Below are 22,930 nucleotides of genomic sequence, written 5' to 3'. Positions count from 1 at the left end.
AACCTTGGTGTGCATTTTCTCCGGATTTTTAAAGATGCAAATATCTCTTCTTCATTATCTATTTAGCTTCCGATGTAGTTTCTTCAACAAATGGTTCCTCTAAAGTACCTTGATTGGTGCTACCTCTTTTGTTCTCAACTTGTAAATTTCGCTATCTAGGATTTGCACCGGAATCTCGTCATAACAAAAGTTATATTTAATCTCAATAGTCTTAGATAAAATGATCAAGAAGGATCTCTCATGAATTTCTTCAATGATAGACCGCTAACTCTTGTGGTAGCTCTAACTCATAATCTACTTTCCAATCCTCTTGGAAATTTTATATGGAACAACATACCGGGGACTAGGTAAATACTACAGAAAGGGATACAACGGCAATTAAAAATTTCATTAGAGTCCATAACTATGGCCGCTATAGTCCTTTCAAGCCAATGCCCTTTGGCCGTTGTATCAAAGGCCAGCAAAGGCTTTTTTCAGCCATTTGGGGAAAAGTCGGTAAAGTCAAGCTCTATTAATGCTAAATCTGATTTGATTTAGTCGCAAGTGGCTGTGGCAACAACAAAGGCTACAAATACAATCCAAAGTGGTTAGGTTTCTCATGTAGCATCCATTTATATAGCAAGTAAAACCAACTAAGTTGTCGCTAAAACACATTTGTTCTAGCAGCAATTGCTTGAGGCTATTTAGATTGATCTGAAATCTAATAAAATAGTAGTTATATTTTTGTAGCGTCCATTTTGATATCTAGTAAGTTCGATCAAAATGTCGCTAAAAGTTCATATCATTAAGGACAATTGTTTAATAGTAATTATAAAGGCTAGAATATCCTTTTGAAAGCATATTAATTTCACCTATTTTACGTCCACCATTTTTATCTAAAAAATTCACTTAGTTTGACGCTAAAATTCAAAAACTTTAGTGACCAATTTGTTAGCAATAAATAATAATGACCACATCCATTGATTAATTTATCTAGTTCACACTTCTACCGATAAATCCAGCAAATTTCTAATCAAAACAGAGCCTATTGGATGTGATGATATTTTTCTAATGCAAAAAGATATATAATATAATTCCTAAAACATAATAGATCTCATCAAATCGAAACAAAATAAATTATTAATCAAAATTGTAGTATCATAACCTTAAAACTAAATTTATTTTAATGGACTAGTATCATATGATATTAAATCCAATAACTTAGTGTCTCAAATGAATTTCCACAATGGTTCACCATATTGAAATATTTCACAGGCATTATTTTTTTAAATCATATTGCATGATCTGAAATAATAAAATAAATATGTCAAAAAGAAGAAATTGAATGGATAAAAAGATCATGATATAAAACAAGTTCTCATACCCTTACAAAATATTTACTAGACAAAATGTTTCATAAAAAAAAGCTATGTGCAAATACCAATGACCCTAGTATGCGAACGACACTTCATTATGAAGATATTCACAACCTAGACAACAAACAAACAAAAAGAAAAAGCACATTCATTACATGAGCAATAAACCATGAAAGAACGGAAGCAATCTGCCCGGATGTGTCCTGTTGAATGTACAATACATAAACCCTATGCTTCAAGTAGAAAACATACTTCAAGAAGAATAATGACAAAACTTAGAAGACTATATGTAATATACATATACATAAACATACATTAATTTATGTTTCAAAACCTCTATTCAATAGGGTCTAAGAACTGATCAAATTCACATCAGTATTGAACACTTAGATCCTATTTAAGGTTTACCAAAATGCAATAAATACTAATAGGCAACAAGCAAGAGAATGATAGAAACAGAAAGTTCATACAGTGGAGAAGAAAATCAGTGCACAAAGTAGCTTCAGTAATTAGACCACTAGCATGCAAATATACCTAGAAAACCTATAGTAAAAAGTAACTACACTTCAAGGCAGCGGCGCGGTTTTGATGCTCCAATGTGTATATCTTTTATATTACGTAATCACAACACTAACCAACAATTTAAATTTCTACGAAGTGACGCTAATAAAGGAATCCAACCAAGGGTTGGGGTTGTATCCAAAGGAAGTGGTAGTTAAAGTAGTAGCTACATAGATTTCTTTTTAAAATAGTGATAGCTCAAGACACTTTCAAGTTAAACACAAATTAAATTTAATTTTTGATACCATTGTGTAAAAATATCAAGAAGAAAGCATTTTTGTCACAAGTAGAAGAATAGGAAAAAAAGGAGAAAATAAGTATGGGAGGGATTTCTTAGGGTGTGACAGCAATATATGTAGACAAAAACTAATGGATACGTGCTGTTGATATGAAAATTTGCAAGACAATGGTCACTAGGATTCGATTTAGGTGAAATCACCAATAAAATGCATCTAAACCTATCAGAAAGCATGCCCCAAAAGTAATATCAACATAGATTTCCTAAATCACACCCCAAAATTGGGTTTTTAACAACACATCAAGCAAATCCAAATATACTTAAAATGATAAAGGAATCAAGTGGGTATAAGATATTAAACCCTAATAATAGCAAAGGAGGTAAATGGAGAAAACTCACTTCTAAGATAGGCTTTCTTCAAGCTTCCTCAAAAACCTCTCCAAACTTGAGAGAGACTTGAGAGAAAGGTTTTTAAAATAATATTAAGTGTATATTTTTTACCCTCTAAGATATTCTTCTAAATAATGAAAGAGTTCAGTATCTATACACTTCAAATTTAGTGTCGGTGGATCCATTCGGCGTGTTTAGTCATGATCGCCTAGCCATTCGGTGGCTTTCCCTTTCTCTCGTTCGTCGCCATTTGTGCCTTTTTCCTTAAAATCAATGCATGTGGCATCGTTGGGTCGAATAACTATGGTTCGCTGAACAATTTGTCAAAGCGTCGACTTCTTCTTTTTGTCTCCTTTTGATTCACTTCCTTTAGGGATCACTTTTTCTAGTATTAGGTAGAAGTTTGCTATACGGTGTATCTCTTGAGTGCTTTGCAATGTGCACTTTGAATCTTTAGCTCTTTTATTATGTTTTGTGCCTAATTGTCCATGCTTCACCGAATTCACAAATATCTTAAAAGTAGAAGTTATTATCAGATATTGAGATAAAACACTCAATCTAGGACACTATTCGCATATAAATAAGGCCTAAAGGAGCCCAATTTGATGACTCATTAAACAGAAACACAAATAATTAGCATAGCGCAACGTGATAACTGATCCAAAACTTATTCCGAAACGTTGCAATAGGTCCTTGTTAGTTATCTCGTAATTTCATCCCATCTTTGTGTTGAAATAGGGCAATCTTATCCTAGTTAGTTGTGCCAGAACGTGTCAATCTGACCATTCCACACAGCACAATAAAAAACACAAGTACACACTCAAGTTATACAATCAACAAGTTTTTCATGCATATAGTCACTCATCTATCTCATTTAGAACAAGTTTGACCAATAATGCATCATTCATATGCATCATATATTATTATAAGCATGAAGCTCAAAACATAAAAGTTGAATTACCATTTTATCCCCACATTTAATGAATTATAAGAGGGAACAAAAAAGTTAATAGTTGAATTACGATTTTACCCTTATAATAAATTAAAATATTATAAAAATATTTAACTATTTAATTTAAATATTAAGTTACATTATTTTAATGGAAATGTTAATGACTTTTGCACTTCTTTAGAATAATTCTTAATTAAAATATCTAATTAATATATTTTCTTGAATTATTTACCCTTTAAATAGATACATGTATATGATTTATCTTCTAAATTAATTTATGTTCTTAATTAATATTTGTCTTAAATTTTTGTAACATTTGACCTTTCAACTTTTTGAGTGAATCTTCATATTCCAAAGCTATATTTTTTCCTATAAATACAATCTTTTAACATTATTTTTATAGGAAGATTTATATGTGAGACAATTTTTGTGTGAAAAATTAGAGAAACATTAATCAAGTGAAGAAAATTTCAAGGCAAGAAAATTTATGTCAAGATTACAAGGCATAGTATGATTCTACTAAAGTATCGAAGCTTGATGTATATTGCATTCTGGACAAATATCCCATTTCTCTTATGATGTCTAACTCGTTATGCAGTTCTAACAAACAGTTAATAAAATATTCAATATAAATCTAATTTCATAGAAAAGCCCTATTAAAAATAATGAATTTTTTCATGTAATGAATTAAAAATAAAAACGGACACATCAAAGAAATAAGGGAAAATTGTTAAACCATATTGAAACAAATTGATCACAAAAGAATGTTAATAAATAGATAAATAAATAAATTGTTTGATCAAGAAACGTGATATATACTAAATTCAAGTATAACATACATAGATCATATAAACCTTGAAAATGACAAATTCTATTGCAAAGAACGATACCAAAAAATTTAAAATCAACATCATTACTAATATAAAAAAAAGAAATCCCCAAAAACAAAAGATCAAATTTTAAATTAAAGTTAAAACAAAGTAAATAATATTTAAAAACATAAATATTAAAGATCATGAAAACACAAATACAAATTATTTATCAACATCACTTAAACCAAAATTAAACCCCCTGAAAACTAGCTCTCACCCTTCTATAAATGATCTAGAGTTATTGTTCAACCTCTTGTAATGACGTTTATATAGAATGACTTAGGGTTTGAGGTTATATTAACTAATAGGTCAACTCATTTAGCTAGCACCTCTTATGGGTATATCAGATCTGAAAGATATTTTTGGAAAAACATTATCAGATTTTGACAAAATTTCTCTCTCTCTCTTTATATATATATATATATATATATATATATATATATATATATATATATATATATATATATATCTTACTGTAAGTAAGTTTTATTGTAAAAAAATGAAAATCATATTCATAAAGTTGAATGTAAAAAGTTATATACTTCTTCCTTCTCATTTTAATTTGGGCGTATTACTATTTTTTTGTGTGTGTGAGAGAGAGAGAGACTGTGTGTGTGTGTGTATATATATATATATATACGATAATGTTTTTCAAAAAATATCTTTTCAGCCTAATATATCCATATGGGATGATATCTAAATGAGTTGGCCTACTAATTAATGTAATCGTAAACCCTTATTGTCTAGAGAATGATGAGAACAAAATTGTTTGGAGGTTAATTTTTTATTTGAGTGACGTTGATAAATAATTTGTATTTGTGACTTAATAATCTTGAATTTTTGAGCTTTTTAATATTGTTGTCATTGGTTCATTTGTTATTGAAAAATTGATCTTTTGATTTTGGGTATTTCAGTAACGACCTTATCCTGTGCTCATAGAAATGCCAACAGGGGAAAATTGGAGCCGGAATAACTATTTAGTAGTATTTGGATTTTGTCAACCTTGTGTAGACAGTAAAGGGTAGAAAAATATGGTAGTAATTTATGATTTTGATTAAATTATTAGATATTTAACTCGGTAACGAACTTGTACGACTTTACATAATTGAATTTGACTTTCTATATCTCTGAGAATCTAACTTATCGTGAAGGATATTTTCTGAGCATCATAGGTTAGAGGTGTATTTTACCACTAAAGAGGGATGAGGGCTTCTCTGGGGGGACACACATGACTCAATGTCGTTAATAAACCCCTATATTTGTTTCTTTGACAAAAACTCCCTCCTCACTCTTCTATTTATTTACTTTTGGGGTAAGAAGCATCCAGTTCCATGTATTAAGCATGCTTAGGGTTAAGGACCTTCTTTGCACTTTCAGAATTTTATAGCTGATGAACGATCCATGTGATTACTACTTGTTTTTCACCATTTTTTAGGTTAAAAGTAAGATTTTTCACTCTCTCAATCTATTTTTTGATATCTAGAACATAATAGATGGGTTAATAATAACGTAGAAATGTTTTTTTAATTCTATGGAGAAGACAATCCTAAATTGGTTAGTTGGGATCATGGTTAAATATTGGGCTCATAGAACTATTATATTTTGGAGAAATTTTATTGATTGTTTATTGATTCTTGTGTCATTGTGAATGTTTGTAGACAAAGAACAAGTGGAACGAATCCGGAAAGGAAATGATTGTGTTTCTTAGGGTTTGAAGCTTGTTTCGAGGTAGGTGATGGTCATGATTCTATGTATGTGTGGTGTATGCATGTTCTTGATTAATTGTGATAATTGTATATGTATTTATGTTGCAATGTTGCTCATTCATGTTGAAAATGAGTTAGATAAATGATGTTACTATGAACTTGATGAAATACATGTCATTCTGATTGTGGTGTAACTTATGGATCGCCTACCACATTCCAATATAGATAAGTTCGATCAGATTGCCACATTGCGGCGACACTTTCGATCGGATCGCGATGTTACGACAAAACTTTTGATTGGATGTCCATTTTTTGCATAATATTTGATTGGATTGCCACATTTTAGAGAGCTTACTGTTTAGGTTTGGGTTCCACTAGAGGACAACCGATGTGATGATAGGTGTTAAATGTATTACTGATTCTTCATGTTGATAATGTTGTATATATTGATATATATTTATGTGATTATAATGTTGTTTGACTTGTTTGTGTTACACTAGTGTGATACCCACATGATCCTACCAGTATATTGTAATTATGTACTAATTCTGTAGATTCTCCAACTTTTTTTTAGTGCAACACATCTTCACCCGACTATTGACAAACCTCGCTAAGAAGATCAGTAATCATTTCTTCGAATTTAAGGATGAGCCCATTCTCTCAGGCTGCCATGAGATACTCTTTCGTTTATGTCAACCATTTCCAAACATAGACATTTGTTCTATTTAGTTGAATAGTTCATTTATTTGGGGATGTATCTCTTCTTGTCCAGACTTATGGATCTTATTAGACGTTTTGGTACATTGACTTTTTGATTCTAGGCATTTCAATTCGATATTTTTAGTTAATTAACTTGCTTCCATAACTTAGTTGCTTTGTTATTTGTTTAGTTGCTTTGTTTGGGTTGGAGTAGTGGTTCTCCCACCGAAGGGTTAGGTTGGTACTAATGTGTTATTTTGCCTGGGTTCTATTTATTCATATGTATTCATGAGATTTCCTTCCAAGATTGATATTATTCTATTCATGTTTCTACACCCGTTGGAGAATCATTCATAGTCATTCATGCTTATTGTGTTTGCCCTATTTTTTTAAGGTAAATCAGACATGGGTTGATTTAGTGAGTTTGTCTATGATTGACTTTGACATAATATCAGGCATGACTTGGTTGTCCCCCTAATATAATGTTCTTACTTTAAATACCAAGTGTGTAACTTCAGAAATTCCGGGAGGTGAAAAGTTAGAGTTGGGAGACGTATACAAGCCTAAGTAAGATAACATTATATCCTCTATTTGGGTTTGTAAATTAGTAAAGCATGCATGTTTGTTTTATTTGGCTCATATTAGGAATGTGAGAATGAGACTCCATCTATTAAGTCTATTCATGAGGTGTCCGAATTAAAAGAAGTTTTTCACAATGGCTTCGCTGACATGCCTCTAGATAGGCATATATATATATATATATTTCTGCGTTGATTTTGAGCTTTGTACATACTCGATGCCTATCCCTCCATATCGCATGGCTATGGCAGAATTAAGAAAGCTTAACGTTGAAATCTAAAGCGCCTTCCTGTAGGGCCATGGGCGCTGCGCCTCCCATAGCCTCATAGGACAATCTCTATCCGTAGGGCCTTGGGGAGGCGCGCCAGCCATAGCGCCCAAAATTTTCCTCAAAAGTTTGGAGACTTTCGCCCCATACCTATTTGAGCGCCAAAGACGCCAAATCATCCTATTAATTCTCCACTCTTTCATACTAGTTCCTAAGTTATGTACCAATATTTTATAGTTATTTGCAACACTCTAAGCTACATCGAAACATCACAAAATCATTCATAAACATGAGATCATGAACCTTGAATCAATAATCCAATTCAAGAAAAGTTAAGATCAAAGTCAAAGAACATACTAATCAAGTCTAAAATTAAGAAGCAAGTCATTAGAAGGTTCTTAAGAGTTTTCAAAGGTCTTTACCAACATTTTCGCGTTGTGTTAAGACTCAAGTTTCAATCTGAGTAAAGAGTAAGAAGTTGAGTTCATTTATCAAGATATATAAGGGAACTAAGTATTCCCTAAGAGTTTATCAATGTTTTCACATTTAAAATAAGAGAAAACTAAGATTTCCAAAATAGCTTTGAGCAAGAAAGGAGAACATTGGATCCAAGAGAACTTTTTAAATCTAAGTGTTACACAATTATCTCAACCCTAAGAAAGGAAGTTGATTTTAAAAGCATCAGCCAAAGTACATGTTGGGATTAGTATAGAGAATCGATGTATGAGAGTTCATTTTAACTCAAGTCTCCATAAAACCATGTAGCCATCATTAGTATAAAGGGGTCGTGCTTTTTATATGATCATGTAAGTTGATCTCGTGGATGCACTAAGTAATGTAAGGTCCTATACCAATGGTAAAATATAGAATGGTCCTTGGCAACATGAGGTAAAACATTGAACCATCACGTAAGCTCGTAGTGATGGTTGTTAGTTAGAGAATCTCCCACAGAAACTATATTCCTTTGATATACAAGTAAAGTTATGTTTGTTATTGCATTTCTTTAACAAACTGACTTGTTTACTTTATTTTACAAGTCATGTGTGTGTGTGTCTATATATATATATATATATATATATATATATATATATATATATATATATATATATATATATAAATTGGATGTGTCTTTAATGCATTATATAAAGTTCAGTACTTCATGAGTTGAAAATAACCAAGGTAATTGTTTCTTCTTACTCTTTTTAGGCTTAAGTTTTGTTAGCATTCCAAATCGCATATTCGTATATTCAATGTACTGATGCCAGTAAGCTGCATCGTATTAAAGTGCAAATGTAGGTACCCAGAATAATCACCTAGCGCCTCGTTGATCATGTCTGAGCACTCAATGTAAGTAATGATCCTCTGTGCATCGGGAGGACTCATTTATTACTTTCCAATGTTTTTCATTTATAGATTGTTGTAGGATTTGTCCCAAAAATTCATCCTAGTAATATAGAGGCTTCATAGAAAGATAGTCTGTGAGATAATTCGATTTCACTCTCTCATTATTTTGCATTACAAATATTCTATTTTTAGACATAAGTGTTATTTTAGCCATGACATTTATTTTAGTTATTTTATGAGAATTTTTCTTGTTTTATGATTATGTTAAGTATTCCGCTGAATTAAGTAAGCCATGACAAAGATTGTCTCAAGGCCATCAATGGTCGGTGGGTGCCGATCATGTCCAGGTTGTAGGCTCAAGGCATGAAAAACGTATTAGAAAGTAACTGATTAGTAGTATTATATTATTACCACCTTTGTTTAACATTTTATTATTAGAGAGATTTTTTTTTTAAAAAAATCATAAGTCTTTTATAACATTAAATATATGTATAATTTGTTGTATTAGATAATATACTTGTGTTTTTTCGAATATCATTCAATGCATAGTAAGAAAAGTAGAAAAAACATTCAATATAAGGATGATCATAGTTCAATAGGTATCAACCAAAAGAAATTAAGTCTTTTTTTATCTATAGGATCTAAAGGAGCACTTAAGTATTCCTATAAAAAGCGAGAAAATTTAAGTTAGTATACAAAGGAAAAAATGAAGTTATCTACACATGATGACTCTCTCCATCATCTCCTCTTCGGTTCTCAAAGTGGCCGTTTTGTTACATGGTTTAATATCTAGTTAATGGAGATATCAATAACATAGGGGATAACTCTTTCTTTTTCTTGTTGATGGAGATGAGTTATTTGATGTAATTAAAGGTATTGTTTTCTGTTGTATTCGGAAATCATTTCTTGTATATTGTTTTATATGCAATTGTCAAATATTTTATTTGTCTTCTCCTACTAAATGTCACCATAACATTATTAATGATTCTTTATTTAAGGAAATTTTAACCCTAAATTTATTGGTGATACACAGTTCATGCTTGGAAATGTATGGCCTGATCAAATTGAAACCTCGTTGGAAGATGCTAATGTTTTTCCTGCTAAAACTCAGGCTGATGTCTCTCACTTTTGTCCCCTATCTCTTGGTTTTGAGAATCGAATCTCGCCCATATTTTGGCTACCACTATGCTTCCACGAAAGGGATCTCTTACGAAAATATTTAACAGAGTTATATTTGTTGCTTATTGTCTGCTGAAGAAGATCAATACAAATTGGGTTCTATTAGTGCGCGAACACATGGTTGAATGTTTTGATGATACTAACTCCACTACAAGCTTATCCTATGACTTCTTATCTCTTGTTGATCTCTCTGACTACAGCCTACATTTATTGATGGTACCTATGATACTAGAAATTTTTCAAGAATAGATTATGTGTTGATTACAGAGAAATGGTACAAGAAGGAGTTTATCCGATCAAGGGCTGATACAACCCGAGCTACTAGAATATTTGCCAACACTACAGTATTGATCCTCAAGGAGGCCGAACACATCAATTTAAGGCTCAATGCTCTTGAATTCCATATGCACGTTTGCAAGATGCCTTTGGAAAATTGCTTCAACTCCACAAGGACTCGAGCATCGAAATTGGAAATCTTCGCCTTGAGATGGGAGGACTTCAGAAGGATGCCCCTCATTCTTTTAGCATTATTCTAGGAGAAGAAAACTCAATAAAATAGGAGTTGACTCTACTAATAATCAACTGGATGTCACTATGAACACTTGATATTGATCTTTCTATACGACTTTTGAGAAATCTTTTACCACTTTTTGCACGAATGTTGTCAACTCTCTGATGTATTTTCTCATGAAACATTAATATTATGAGAAACACGAAGTCATGAAAACATTACGGAGAAACAACACAAAGCCAATGATCAAACAAAACAAAATCCAGTATAGATTTACTAAGAAACGATAAAAGCAAGATATCTTCAATCACACAGAACAAACGGCTAATGAAGAACAAGATATATACGCTAATCAATTAACCACAACTAACCGAAAAGATTAACAAATCTTAAGGAAGATCAAACAATATCTCAGGAAACAATCAAACAAATGAAGGAATTGATTTAATCATGTACACATATGATATGGACATATTTCAACAAATCAATTCAACTAAATCAAGGGATCATCCAAGGATCCTTGATTTACAACTCCTTGAGTTTTCGAATAGAGCATCACCTCTCACCGCTATTCAAACCTCTCTCTGTCATATATAAAAAGTAAGAAACTTCTCTTAAGGTTATATTACGATCTTGTTTCATCTTTTATCAAGCTTTGTAATCAAGTTAGTGAACACAACTGAAAAGAAAAGAGAAAAAAAAATTTGAGTGTAGGTTTACTAGTAGATGAAGTGTCAAGAAAGAATTCTGACTTGTATGTAAGACTGGACCAAGTTATGGACACTTTGTACTTCTCAAGACCAACTTCAAATTCTCTAAAGGAAACCCTTTGAAACATAAGGAGACTTGACTAGGCACCACAACAGAAATCTGAAGCTGTATAAACATCCTATGTTATTTATTTTCTACAAGATATTTTAGTGTTTCTTCATTCTACTAACTTGCGGGTGAGACGACAGACCATTATAGGTAGCCGACTAAAAAACAATTTTATTCACCCCTCCCTTGTATATACCATAGTTCCAAAGGTATGTCGAGTCTTTCCATCATCACCTCTTTGGTTCTCAAAGTTTCCATTTTATCGTATGATTTAATCTCTATTGCAGGGAGATATTTATTAGATCACTGCAAATCTTCTATGAGGTATGTTGTGTATTGAACAGTGTCAAAATATTTGCATGGTATTGTGCATGTGTTCTTGTTTGTTTTTTCATTCATTTTTCCACTTTTATGCTAGGAAAATAGGATTAGGGATATCTGGTGTAATTAAAGTGGACACAATACCATTCTTATAATTCATATGTCAACTATTTTTCAGTGGATGATGATGAGCATTTTATTTTTCTTGTTGGTGGAGATTAGTTGTTTGATGTTATTGAAACCATTGTTTATTTGTTGTATTCTGGAAACCATTTCTTGTATATTGCTTTATATGTAATATTGAAATATTTGATTTGTCTTCTGCTAGTAAATTTTAGCATTTTATAATAAAACGTGGGGTTCTCAAGTTATTTAATTTATCTCTTATATTCATAAAGCAGCCGTTAACATATCGACTACTGTAAAACCCTATAATTTTACTCTAATGACATATAATTATAAAAGAATCAAGAACGTGAAAATTTTTTAATATTGTACTTTTATTCCATAAGTAAAACTTATGAATTTCTATCCTATTACCAACAATTTTTGACAAAATCAATATTTATTTACCATCTCATTTTCTCTACACTACTAAAATTTCGAACCGGTTAGTAATAAAGATTTTTGTTATTGAATTTTCCAACTGATTACTTACAATATTTGAAGTGTAAACAACCAAATTAGCTAACCTATTTGATATCCGTTAGTGAAGATGCTAACCGGATAACAACCATGTTTTTGCTGCTAAATTTGCCAACAAAAATGTTATAGCCAATTTTTATAAATTACCAACAAAATCTTCTGGTGGTTACCAACCAATTTTTGCTTAGTCAGTTTACCAATGATTTTAATTTATTGGAAAAATTTACCGATAAACCTTTTAGAAATACTTTGATTTTCGTATGTAACCGTTAAGTAACTCGAATTAACAACTAATTTGATAGATTTAGCTACAGATATTTTTGTGTGTGTGTGTGTGTGTGTGTGCGTGCGTGCGTGCGTGCGTGCGTGCGTGTGTGTGTGTGCGTGCGTGCGTGCGTGGGTGTGTGTGTGTGTGTGTTAATATGCATACTTTATAAAAAAATATTTTTAAAAATATTTTAGAATTATTAATAAATTTGTATATAATTAATTTACTGAAATGGTTAAAAATTTAAGTGACTTTAATTATATATAAAAAAATATTATAATTATATAGTATTTTATTTGTATATCATCTCTTCAATTTCCCCCAAAGTCATTTAAATCTGAACTTATTCTATTCTAATTCCTTTCAATTTAAGTCTATTCAATTCCAAGTGTATTTCAAATATATCCACTCTTCCGTTTCAATTCTAGTTAATTTTTATTGCATTTTTATGATTTTGAGATTTAATCTTATAATATGGAGCATTCATCATTTGATATTGAATTTCAGTCCCTCATCTCTTTAATAATTAATGGTTCAGATTCACCTATCCTTTCGTTTTTATTTGATATCAAAAGACCTAAACCCTCACTATTCCATTTTTTCTACTCTTCCTCGCCTCCCTCTCTAGCCGCTGTCTCTACCACCTTTTCTCTCCACCAATGACTCTCTCTCTCTCTCTTCCCCTTGCCTCTTCTCCTCTCTCCTCCCTTATCTCTCTTTCCGGCAATGTACCGTAGCCAGGCGAGGAAAACAGCAGCTCCGGCAAGTCCACCATTCGCTGGCTGCCTCTGTTTCTCTCCTCTTCTTTGTGTGGTGTGGCTGACAAAAGCAACCGGCCATACAAGCAACGAAACAGTAGCAACCAAGCGACTCCAGTGATGGCATCAGTGCCAGAAGCTCCATCCAGTGGAAACGTAAACAACAACAGCAGCAAGCATCTCCTGCACAAAATCAACAGCCAGCCAGCGAAGAACATCAGTAACCAGACAACCTCCCGACTGCATGCTCGGGCAAAGCCAGCAGCTAAATGACGCCAACATTTAGTTTTTTCTTTAAATAAGGTAAATAAAATGTTACTAATCCTAAATAATTTCTTGCTATATAATATATTTCCTCTCCTCCACCATATAAGGAGATGCCCTCATTCGCATTAGGATAGGCTTTAACAATCATAAAAAGGCTTAGAGGCTTATACTTAGAAATTATAAAAAATTCTCTCTACTCTAAAGAAAAGAATGAAAACAGAAGTCTTGTAAACTCTACGAGGGCTCTCGAGTCAGTTTTGTTGTTTTCAATTCAAATAGGTGTGTGTGTGCGTGCGTGCGTGTTTGTGTGTGTATGTGTGTGTTAATATTATTTTATTAGTTGTTATTTAGTTTTTATTATTATGGTTTTTGTTTGCTTACATACCTAACATGAGATCTTCACGACAGTGTGTGTTTGAAAACATGTATAATATGATTTAGAGGTGATGTGAGATTTACGTGCTAAATGCTAGTCCTATTTGTTTAACTTCTTGTCTAGGTGGCCTATTAGGAGCATAATTTTTTCATTTAGACTAAAACCTCCTTAAATAGTAGTCCAATGCCTCTGGTACATTAAGCGGTGGGCTCTAGGCACCTTTTAGGACGTTATGCATGTGATGGTGGGGTGAGAGTACTTTAGGCCCTACAGATATGATGACATTGCCTCGAGAAGTAAACGACAAACATCTATTTTTTAATTCTCTATATAGAAGCCGAGCGTTGATTCTTAAAGTATGTTAGAGTCTCCCTTAACTTTTTTTCTTTTTATGTGTTGTAATTATATTTATTTAGAGTGTTTTACTATAAAAAAAATTGGACTTGACTATTTAATTGTGTAATATCTGTCACCTCTCTTTTCCCTTTATTATTTGCTTAATATTTGTTTTGTTTACATTATGTTATCATCTAGTCTTCATACTTAAATAGTTAAATATAATAATAAAGTTTTTAATATTATTTATCACCTAGCTGGCATGTTTAAATTGAATAACCTAAATGAAGTGACCTACTTGCTAGTTTTAACCCACAAAAGTTGCATGAGATACTACAGGGATCCACATTTCTGCACCTCGAGAGATACGTAACATCTTCCCCTCGAGGTGATTTTAACCGTTATCCTGATCTCTGGTTCATTTAACTTAGTTAGATGTAGTTACATTAGGTAGCGACTCCTCAAAACATTTAGAATTCCGAAAAGAGTTTTTTGGTCGTGATTAAAACACATTTTGCAAAAAATAGAGCGCGACAGTGATCAATTTATTGCATTTGTTCCTAGTCAACACTACTATATTTTTATGTATTATTAATTAGGGATTTTATGATTAGAAGAGGTGAGTTTTTCAATATGGTTCAATATTTTTTTCTTTTTTTTCTTTTCACTTTTTATTTGTTAATGTATTATATATTATATTTTGGTGAAAAAAATAATTATTTTATATCAATTTTTAATGGAATTTGATTTATTTATGTTTGATATTTTTCTTATAGTTTATAAGAATTGCATAATGAGAAAGGTAAAAGAAGAGAAACTGCAAGTTTGTTTAAAATGCAATATAGATTAAGATATTGTCCCCTCGCGAAAAATCATGTGTGTCCTCTAATTCTAATTTTTTTAATTGTTTTTTAATATTCTTGAATTATTTTATGTTGTGATTTATCTCTTTTTTCTCTGCTTCTAATAAGTAAATTTTATTTGAAAAGATAAAAAAATTGTATAAGATAAGGTAGAACAGAGAGAGTCATATTCTTCCTTCGTCCTATTTTATGTGAACGTACTATTGTTTAGAGAGTCAAACAATTTTTTTCTTTGATTGTAGTTTTAACAATTTATTTTTGAATAATATTTTTTCATGACATACACTATTTTTTAATGTATTAATTATTTTTTTTAAAAAAAGTTTTGAAGTATTTGAACCGAATCAATAGTGAAATTACGTATTTTCACTTTCTTATGTTTACTATAGGCTTAATATTTAAGAAGAAAAATAATTTTCTAATGAAACCATAGATTATTCTTCTGAATGTTTATTGTATCAAAGTTCTTTGTATTCAAATGTTAATGAAACATAACTTGTACTTAAAGAAAACAAGGTAAGGTTGTATAGAAATTGACCTATACACCACTCTTTTGTAAAATGTAAAAGCAACCATTGTCGTTTAATATTGACTTTATTTTCGATAATTATTTATACTATTGTTATCCTATTACATGTTTAAAGTTTGTTATTATTTGAGGAATCAAACAATTTCTTTTATAAATAGTTTGATTTATTCACTATATTGATTTGTGGAAATTTTTGTGTATACATTTTTACTTTAAAAAGTTGAAGAATTTATGCCTGAATTCCTAGTCAAACAATACCTTTTAATCATCGTACTCTGTACCTTTTCAATTAATTCAAGATAAAGAAAGATTAACACTTTAAAATAAAATAGTGTGCAGGGAGTATAAACAATGTATCCATAACATAAAAGAAAATATTATTTGGTTCCCCAAATAATTACTCATACACGGTAAAAAGAGATAACCAAGTATATAACTTTATTCGTTCCACTTTATGAATACTATTTTTATGCTTTTTAAATAAAACTTACTTGGTGGAAGCTAATAAAAATATTTTAAGTGGAGAAAAATATATACCTGATTTTCTGCAAGGGGGCAATACCTAAATCCATATTGCATTCTGGACAAACATCCCGTTTTTCTTTTGATATCTTACTCGTTATGCATTTGTTGCAAACTGTTAAAAAATATTAAACTTACGTTACTCAAATTTCATAGAAAAAACACATTAAAAATAATAAAATTTGTCATGTAATTAATTTTTATTTTTAATTCATTACATGAGAAATTTCTTTAATTTGATTTTTTTTTTAAAAGTATATTTGATTAATTTATGTTTAATATTTCTTTAACTATTTGCAATAAGTGCACAATGAGGAAGATATCAAAAGAAAATGGGGATATTTGTCAAGAATGCAATATGAATTTAGGTGTTGCCCCCTTCTAAAAATTTAGGTATATATTATTCTCCACTTAAAATATTTTGAATTTTAAATTATTCATATATATATATATATATATATATATATATATATATATATATATATATATATATATATATATATATATATATATATATATATATATCACAGTATGCAAGTTTTATTGTAAAAGAATGAAAATCATATTCATAAAGTTGAATGTAAAAACTTATATAATGTTTCTTCTCATTTTAATTTGGGCATGCTACTATCTGGGGAGTCAAATAACATTTTTGTTGACTATAGTTTTCTCCCAAATAAAAATTAAAATATTTGAATTATTGGCTATACTAACTTGCAATATTATTCGTGTAATTTCAAATATGCATTTTGTTTTTTTAAATTATTACTATTTATACCTGAGTTATTTAAAAGCATAATGTGGGATGAAGCTGTACAGAATCACAACTAGTGTCATATGACCTTGACCAGAGCACTTATGTCATTATGGCTGTAAAGGCGGAGCTATCATTTTAAGTATAAGGATTCTGAAGTGATTTTATAAAAATAAACAAATTAGTTTATATGGTTATGGATACATTATTTATACTCCTTTCATTCTATTTTCTATTAAATCGTTACTATTTGAGGAGTCCAGCATTTTTTAATAAACGTATGTTTTTTCATTAACAATGTTTATTTGGAGTACTTTTCGTTTAGTTTTGAAACCTATAAACATTTAATTTTTATAAATTTGATGAATTTATATTAAAATACATAGTTTTCATGCCTTACAATTTTACATATCATAATGTAACGCCCCGAGCCTAAACCGTGGGTATGTCCCACACTCGAAGACCATTGCTGGTCTCGAGATGACCTTTGGCCTTGCTTACACAGTGGAAGACGTGAACATAAGCGATAACTCATCAATTAAATTAAAAGTAATATTTGGACAAAGTGAGAACTCATGTCTAAAACGTTTAGAACTGAAATGAATAACACTAAAGAACTAATTGTATATGTCTATGAATTCTATAATCAAATAGAGATGTCGGGAAAAGACCCCCAGTTATCTAGACAATTGAAAAATGAAATAATGCGATAAAAGATGTCTTCTGTAAAGCAAGGAGGCTCAAAAACGCACTCTGAGATGCTCACTGGATCAATAGTGATCCTAGTTACATGCGTCTGCATCGTAAGACCATGCACACCAACTGACAATAGTACATTGAATGTACGAGTATGCGAGTTTGAAAGGTAAACACAACTTAATCTTGAAAAGGATGTTAAGGGAACACTAACCTTTGCTCTTCTAATCTCAATGAAAAACTTAACTCAATATAAAGCAATAAGACACATGAAATTTATAGAAATGTTGTATGACAATGTAAATACTTAGTTAGTTAAACAAAATTCAATAACAAACTCAACTTTACTTATGTAATGAAGTAACTAGTTTCTGTTGAATCTAACCGACAACCACCACTTTGATCCTAAACGGCATAGAAAATCTAGACATGCTGCTAGAACTATCGTATAATTTTTCGTTACATAAAACTACTTAAATTAGTGGATCTCTAGCTCAAATTAAGTGATCATCTAAAAATATGACTCTTTAATACCCATGATGGCTACATGGTTCATGCATACATGAGTTAATATTAACTCGCATCCCTATATAGTGCTCAATACTACTCCCACAAATATACTTAACTCATATTCTTTCAGAACAACTTCTTTCTCTATGTTGAGATAATTACTCAACATTTAGTTTAAAAGCTCTCTTGGAATCGATATTCCCTTTCTTGTTCAAATGTGAAAAAAAATCTGAACTAGTATGGATTACTTAGTTCCCATATAACATTTGAGAAATGAAATAAACTCATTACTCATTACTAAACTTAAAAATTTAGTCTGAAAAGCAAAGTGAAAACGTTGCTAAAGACTCTTAAAAACTTTAAAGTACTTTGCTTTGACTTTCTGATAGACTTGACTCTTGACTTTTTTGACATTGATCTTAACTTTCCAAAAAATTGAATTATGAATTTAAGGTTCATGATCTCATGTTTATGGAAAATTTCATGATATGTAGATGTACCTGAGAGTTTTAGAATCAACTAGGAAACATAACTACGTCACTAGGGAACTAGTACGGGAAGTTGAGGGAATAATGATGAGAACTGGCGACCCTTGCGCTCTGAGATTCGTGGGGCGCCAGGACTCAAACATCAAAGATTTTGATGGGGCGTTCTTACTGGCGCGGCAATCAAGGAGACAACGGAAAAAGACATACCTTTTGGGCCTCTAGGAAGCGCGACACGCCTGGACTATCCCAAGGCATTCTCAGACTTTTCTCCTTCATTTTTCATTTCTAAACCCTCCAAAATTTTATGGTTCTTTCTCCAAACACTTTGGATAACTAGTACTATGAATGTACAATATATTTACCCAGAAATTACGGCTGGAAACATAAATCAAACCATCAAGAAACTTCAACAACAGAACCATCAAGAACTCGACAAAACGTTCAACAATTTTCTTCAAGAACTCATTTTCTTAACATTCAAAACATGAATTCGCTAAATTAAATTTAGTTGGCGCGTGGCTGAACTAACCCAACATTATGTGATCTCACATACCATTTTAGGGATCACCCTTGAAGAATATCTCACGCAAAGCTTAAGTTTTCTTGACGATTCTTGATTTCTCTCCTCTTTTCTCTTCTTTTTTCTCTTTTCCAAGCCCTAGTGTGAATTCTATTTTTTTTATAAACTGAACAAAGGTAAGGTTATAACCAAATTAATTTCTAAAAAGAATTAATTTAATTAAGTAAGAAAAATACAATTTTTTCCTTCCTAAATCCGGAGCAGGCTTTCCTTCATCCAACAACCCATCTTCCGAAAGTCATAACTCACTTATCCAAACTCGGCAACGCGCAAACTCCGCGGTGCTGGAATGTTTATTATAAGGGATTTTCAACCATATATGTAACTATTACTAATTTATCCTGAGCTTGGAGTTATGATCTTTTGAAGTTTACCAAAACATACTTTTTAACTTATTTGATATTTCCAGATTTTCTTATTCCTTCCAAAAATATGTATTTTCTTATTTTAAACTATTTTCTAGTCCATTCTAGTTGCGAAATATTACAATATATCCACCTTGGGAATATTCGTCCTCGAATGAGGTTACTCTTACACGACTTAAGGTATTAACATCAACTTGAAACACCCACAAGCACTAGCAGCCAAACGACATGCTTACTAAAATTTTGATAGTTCTTAGAAGAAACTTTGTGCCTTGGTCTACACTTTTTCCGTATTTAAACAAATGCAAATATTTCTTCTTCATGTCCTCTTCAGCTTCCCAAGTAGCTTCTTTAACAAATTGGTTCTTCCAAAGTACCTTGACTAATGCTGACTCTTTTGCTCTCAAATTCCGAACTTGGGGATCTAGGATTTGCACTAGAATCTCCTCTTAAGACAAGTTATCATTGACCTTAATATTCTCAACTAGAATGATAACGGAAGGATCTCCCATGCACTTCTTCAGAAATGGAAAAATAAAACACCATATTAACCGCAGCTCTTTCTTGTGGTAGCTCCAAGTCATAAATTACTTTTTAATCCTCTTGGAAATTCTATATGGACCAACGTAACAAGGACCAAGTCATTACAACAACAAGGGATATAGCGGCAATTAAAAATTAAATTAGCGTCCATAACTACGGTCACTGTAGACATTACCATCCAATGCGCTTTGGCCGCTATATTGAGGGTCGGCAAAGGCTTTTGCAGCCATTTGGACCAAAGCTGGTAAAGTCTTGCTCTTTTCCCGCTAAAAACTCATTTGATTTAGTTGCAATAGGTTGCAGCAATTAAAAATTCTAAAAAATACAATCCAGAAAGGCTCGTTTTATCATGTAGCAATCATTTGTATAGAAAGTAAAACCAAGTAGATTGTCGCTAAAACACATTTATTCTAGCGGCAATGGCTTCGGCAATTAAGATGGCTGTTAATCCAATAAAAATAGTAATTATACATTTGTAGTGTATATTTTTATAGCTGGAAAATCCTACAAAATTGCTTCTAAAGGGCATTAGTTCTACTGGTAATAAAGATAATTTTAAATTAAATTTACTACGACAATCATGTTCATGTAACGTTCATTTTGATAGCTGGTAAATTCGATAAAAATGCCGCTAAAAGTTCATATGTTTAACGACAATGGTTTGATGGTAATTATAAAGTCTTGAATTTCCTTTTAAAACCATCTTAATTTCCCCCATTTAGCGTCTAGTATTTTTGTCTAAAAAATTCACTTAGTTTGACGCTAAAATTCACAAACTTTAAGGACCAACTTTTAGTCATAAATAATAATGACCACATCAATCGAAAAGTATCTTGTTCGCACTTCTACTGATAAAGCCAACAAAATTCTAATTTAAGATCCTATAATTGAACATAGTAGATCTCATAAAATAAAAAAAATCATGAAGTTAAACTATTGTATAAAACTTTAAAACTAAACTTATCTTAACGAACCAATATCATTATATAACTATTTCATAGAACGTAGTAGATCTCATCAAATCAAAACAAAATAAATCATTAATCCAAACAATAGAATCAGAACATTAAAACTAAATTTATATTAACGAAACAATATCATTATATAACAAATCTAATAAAATAGTGTCTTCAATAAATTTCCACAATGGTTCGCAATATTGAATATTTTATAGGCATTATTTTTGAAAATCATAGGGCATGACCTGAACAAATTAAATAAATGTATTAAAAGATGAAACTGAATTGATAAATATATCACGATATAAAACAAGTTCTCATACTCTAATAAAATATTTACTAGAATAAATGTTACCTCAAAAAAGCTATGTGAAAATCCCAATTACCCTAGAATGAAAAAGACACTCAGTATGAAGACATTCAAAACCTAGACAAGAAACAAATAAAAAGCAAAAGCACATTCGTAGCCTGAGCAACAAACCGTGAAAGAATGGAAGCACATTAACAACTTAGCAGACTGGATGTACGATACATATACATACACACACATAATTTATGTCTAAAACCCCCTATTCAATTTGTATAGAGAACCGATAAAATTTACATCAGTATTGGACTCTCAAAAAATATTAAGATATAAAAAAATCAAACCAATACAAACAGGGAGCAAGCTAGAGAATGATACCAAAATAAATTTCATACATAGGAGCAGAAAATCAGTGCACAAAGTAGCTGTAATAATTAGACCACTAATATGCAACTATACCAACAAGGCCTAAATTAAAAGTAACTACAATTCCCGGTAGCGGCACCATTTTGATGCTTCAATATGTGTATCTTATATATTTCTTGATCAACGTCACTGACCTACAATTTGAGTGTCTATGAATCGAAGCTAGTAACGTAACACAACGAAGGGTTGGGGTCATATTCCAAGGGAGTCATAGTGGAAGTAGTTACTTAGAATTTAGTTCTAAATAGTGATTACTCATGATATTTTCTAGTTATACAAAAATTAGATTCATTTGTTACACCAAAGTTTCAAATATCAAGAAAAAAGGTTTTTTTCACATGTAGTAGCATACCAAAAATAAAGGACAAAACAAGTATTGGAGAAAGTTCTTGGGTGTGACCACAATATATGTTGACACAAACTAATGGGTACATGATTTTGATATGAAAATTTACAAGAAAATGGTGACTACGCTAAGCTTTAGGTTACAGTAAGTTCCTTCTAGGGCAACTTATCGTATATCAAATGAATTCCCCTCGGACACCACTCGTCTAAACTTAACATTCTATGCTTTTACTACACCCTGACCATTCAATAGAGGTTTCTTTTATATGGGACTAGAGCTTAGCACCTCGGACTGAACCTCATGTCGACCCACTCCTCAGGCCATCAGTCTACTTGTCTAGGTTTCGTGACCTCCCTCTCGGGCAAGGCAAAAATACATGGGTTGTTTTGTATTTGCAACTCCAAACCTATTAAAATAAACTAACATGTAGGTTAAATCACAATTTAAATTCATATTATCCTATCAGCAAGCAAGACCGAACAGTAATATCAACATCCATTTGCAAAATCACACTATAAGAATTGGGTTTTTAGCCACACATCAAGCAATAATAAAACATAATTAAAATTATTAAGGAAGAAATTTCATATAATAGATT

General features: G+C 31.3%; 1 protein-coding gene across 1 annotated transcript in view; it reads right to left on the bottom strand.

The window, feature by feature from the left end:
• Positions 1-20,524, bottom strand: part of LOC138341845 (uncharacterized) — a 62,188-nt gene extending 41,664 nt beyond the window's left edge. Inside the window, exons 1-3 of the mRNA XM_069293835.1 lie at positions 20,470-20,524; positions 16,374-16,473; positions 13,396-13,648 (exon numbers count right to left, since the gene is read on the bottom strand). Coding sequence (XP_069149936.1) covers positions 13,396-13,648; positions 16,374-16,473; positions 20,470-20,524 — 408 coding nt within the window. The remainder of the gene's footprint in view (positions 1-13,395; positions 13,649-16,373; positions 16,474-20,469) is intronic.
• Positions 20,525-22,930: the final 2,406 nt, after the last annotated feature.

This window comes from Solanum lycopersicum, chromosome 1, assembly GCF_036512215.1.
Source record: "Solanum lycopersicum chromosome 1, SLM_r2.1".
In the NCBI taxonomy this organism is placed as follows: Eukaryota; Viridiplantae; Streptophyta; class Magnoliopsida; order Solanales; family Solanaceae; genus Solanum; species Solanum lycopersicum.
This window is presented reverse-complemented; position numbering and strand designations above follow the sequence as displayed.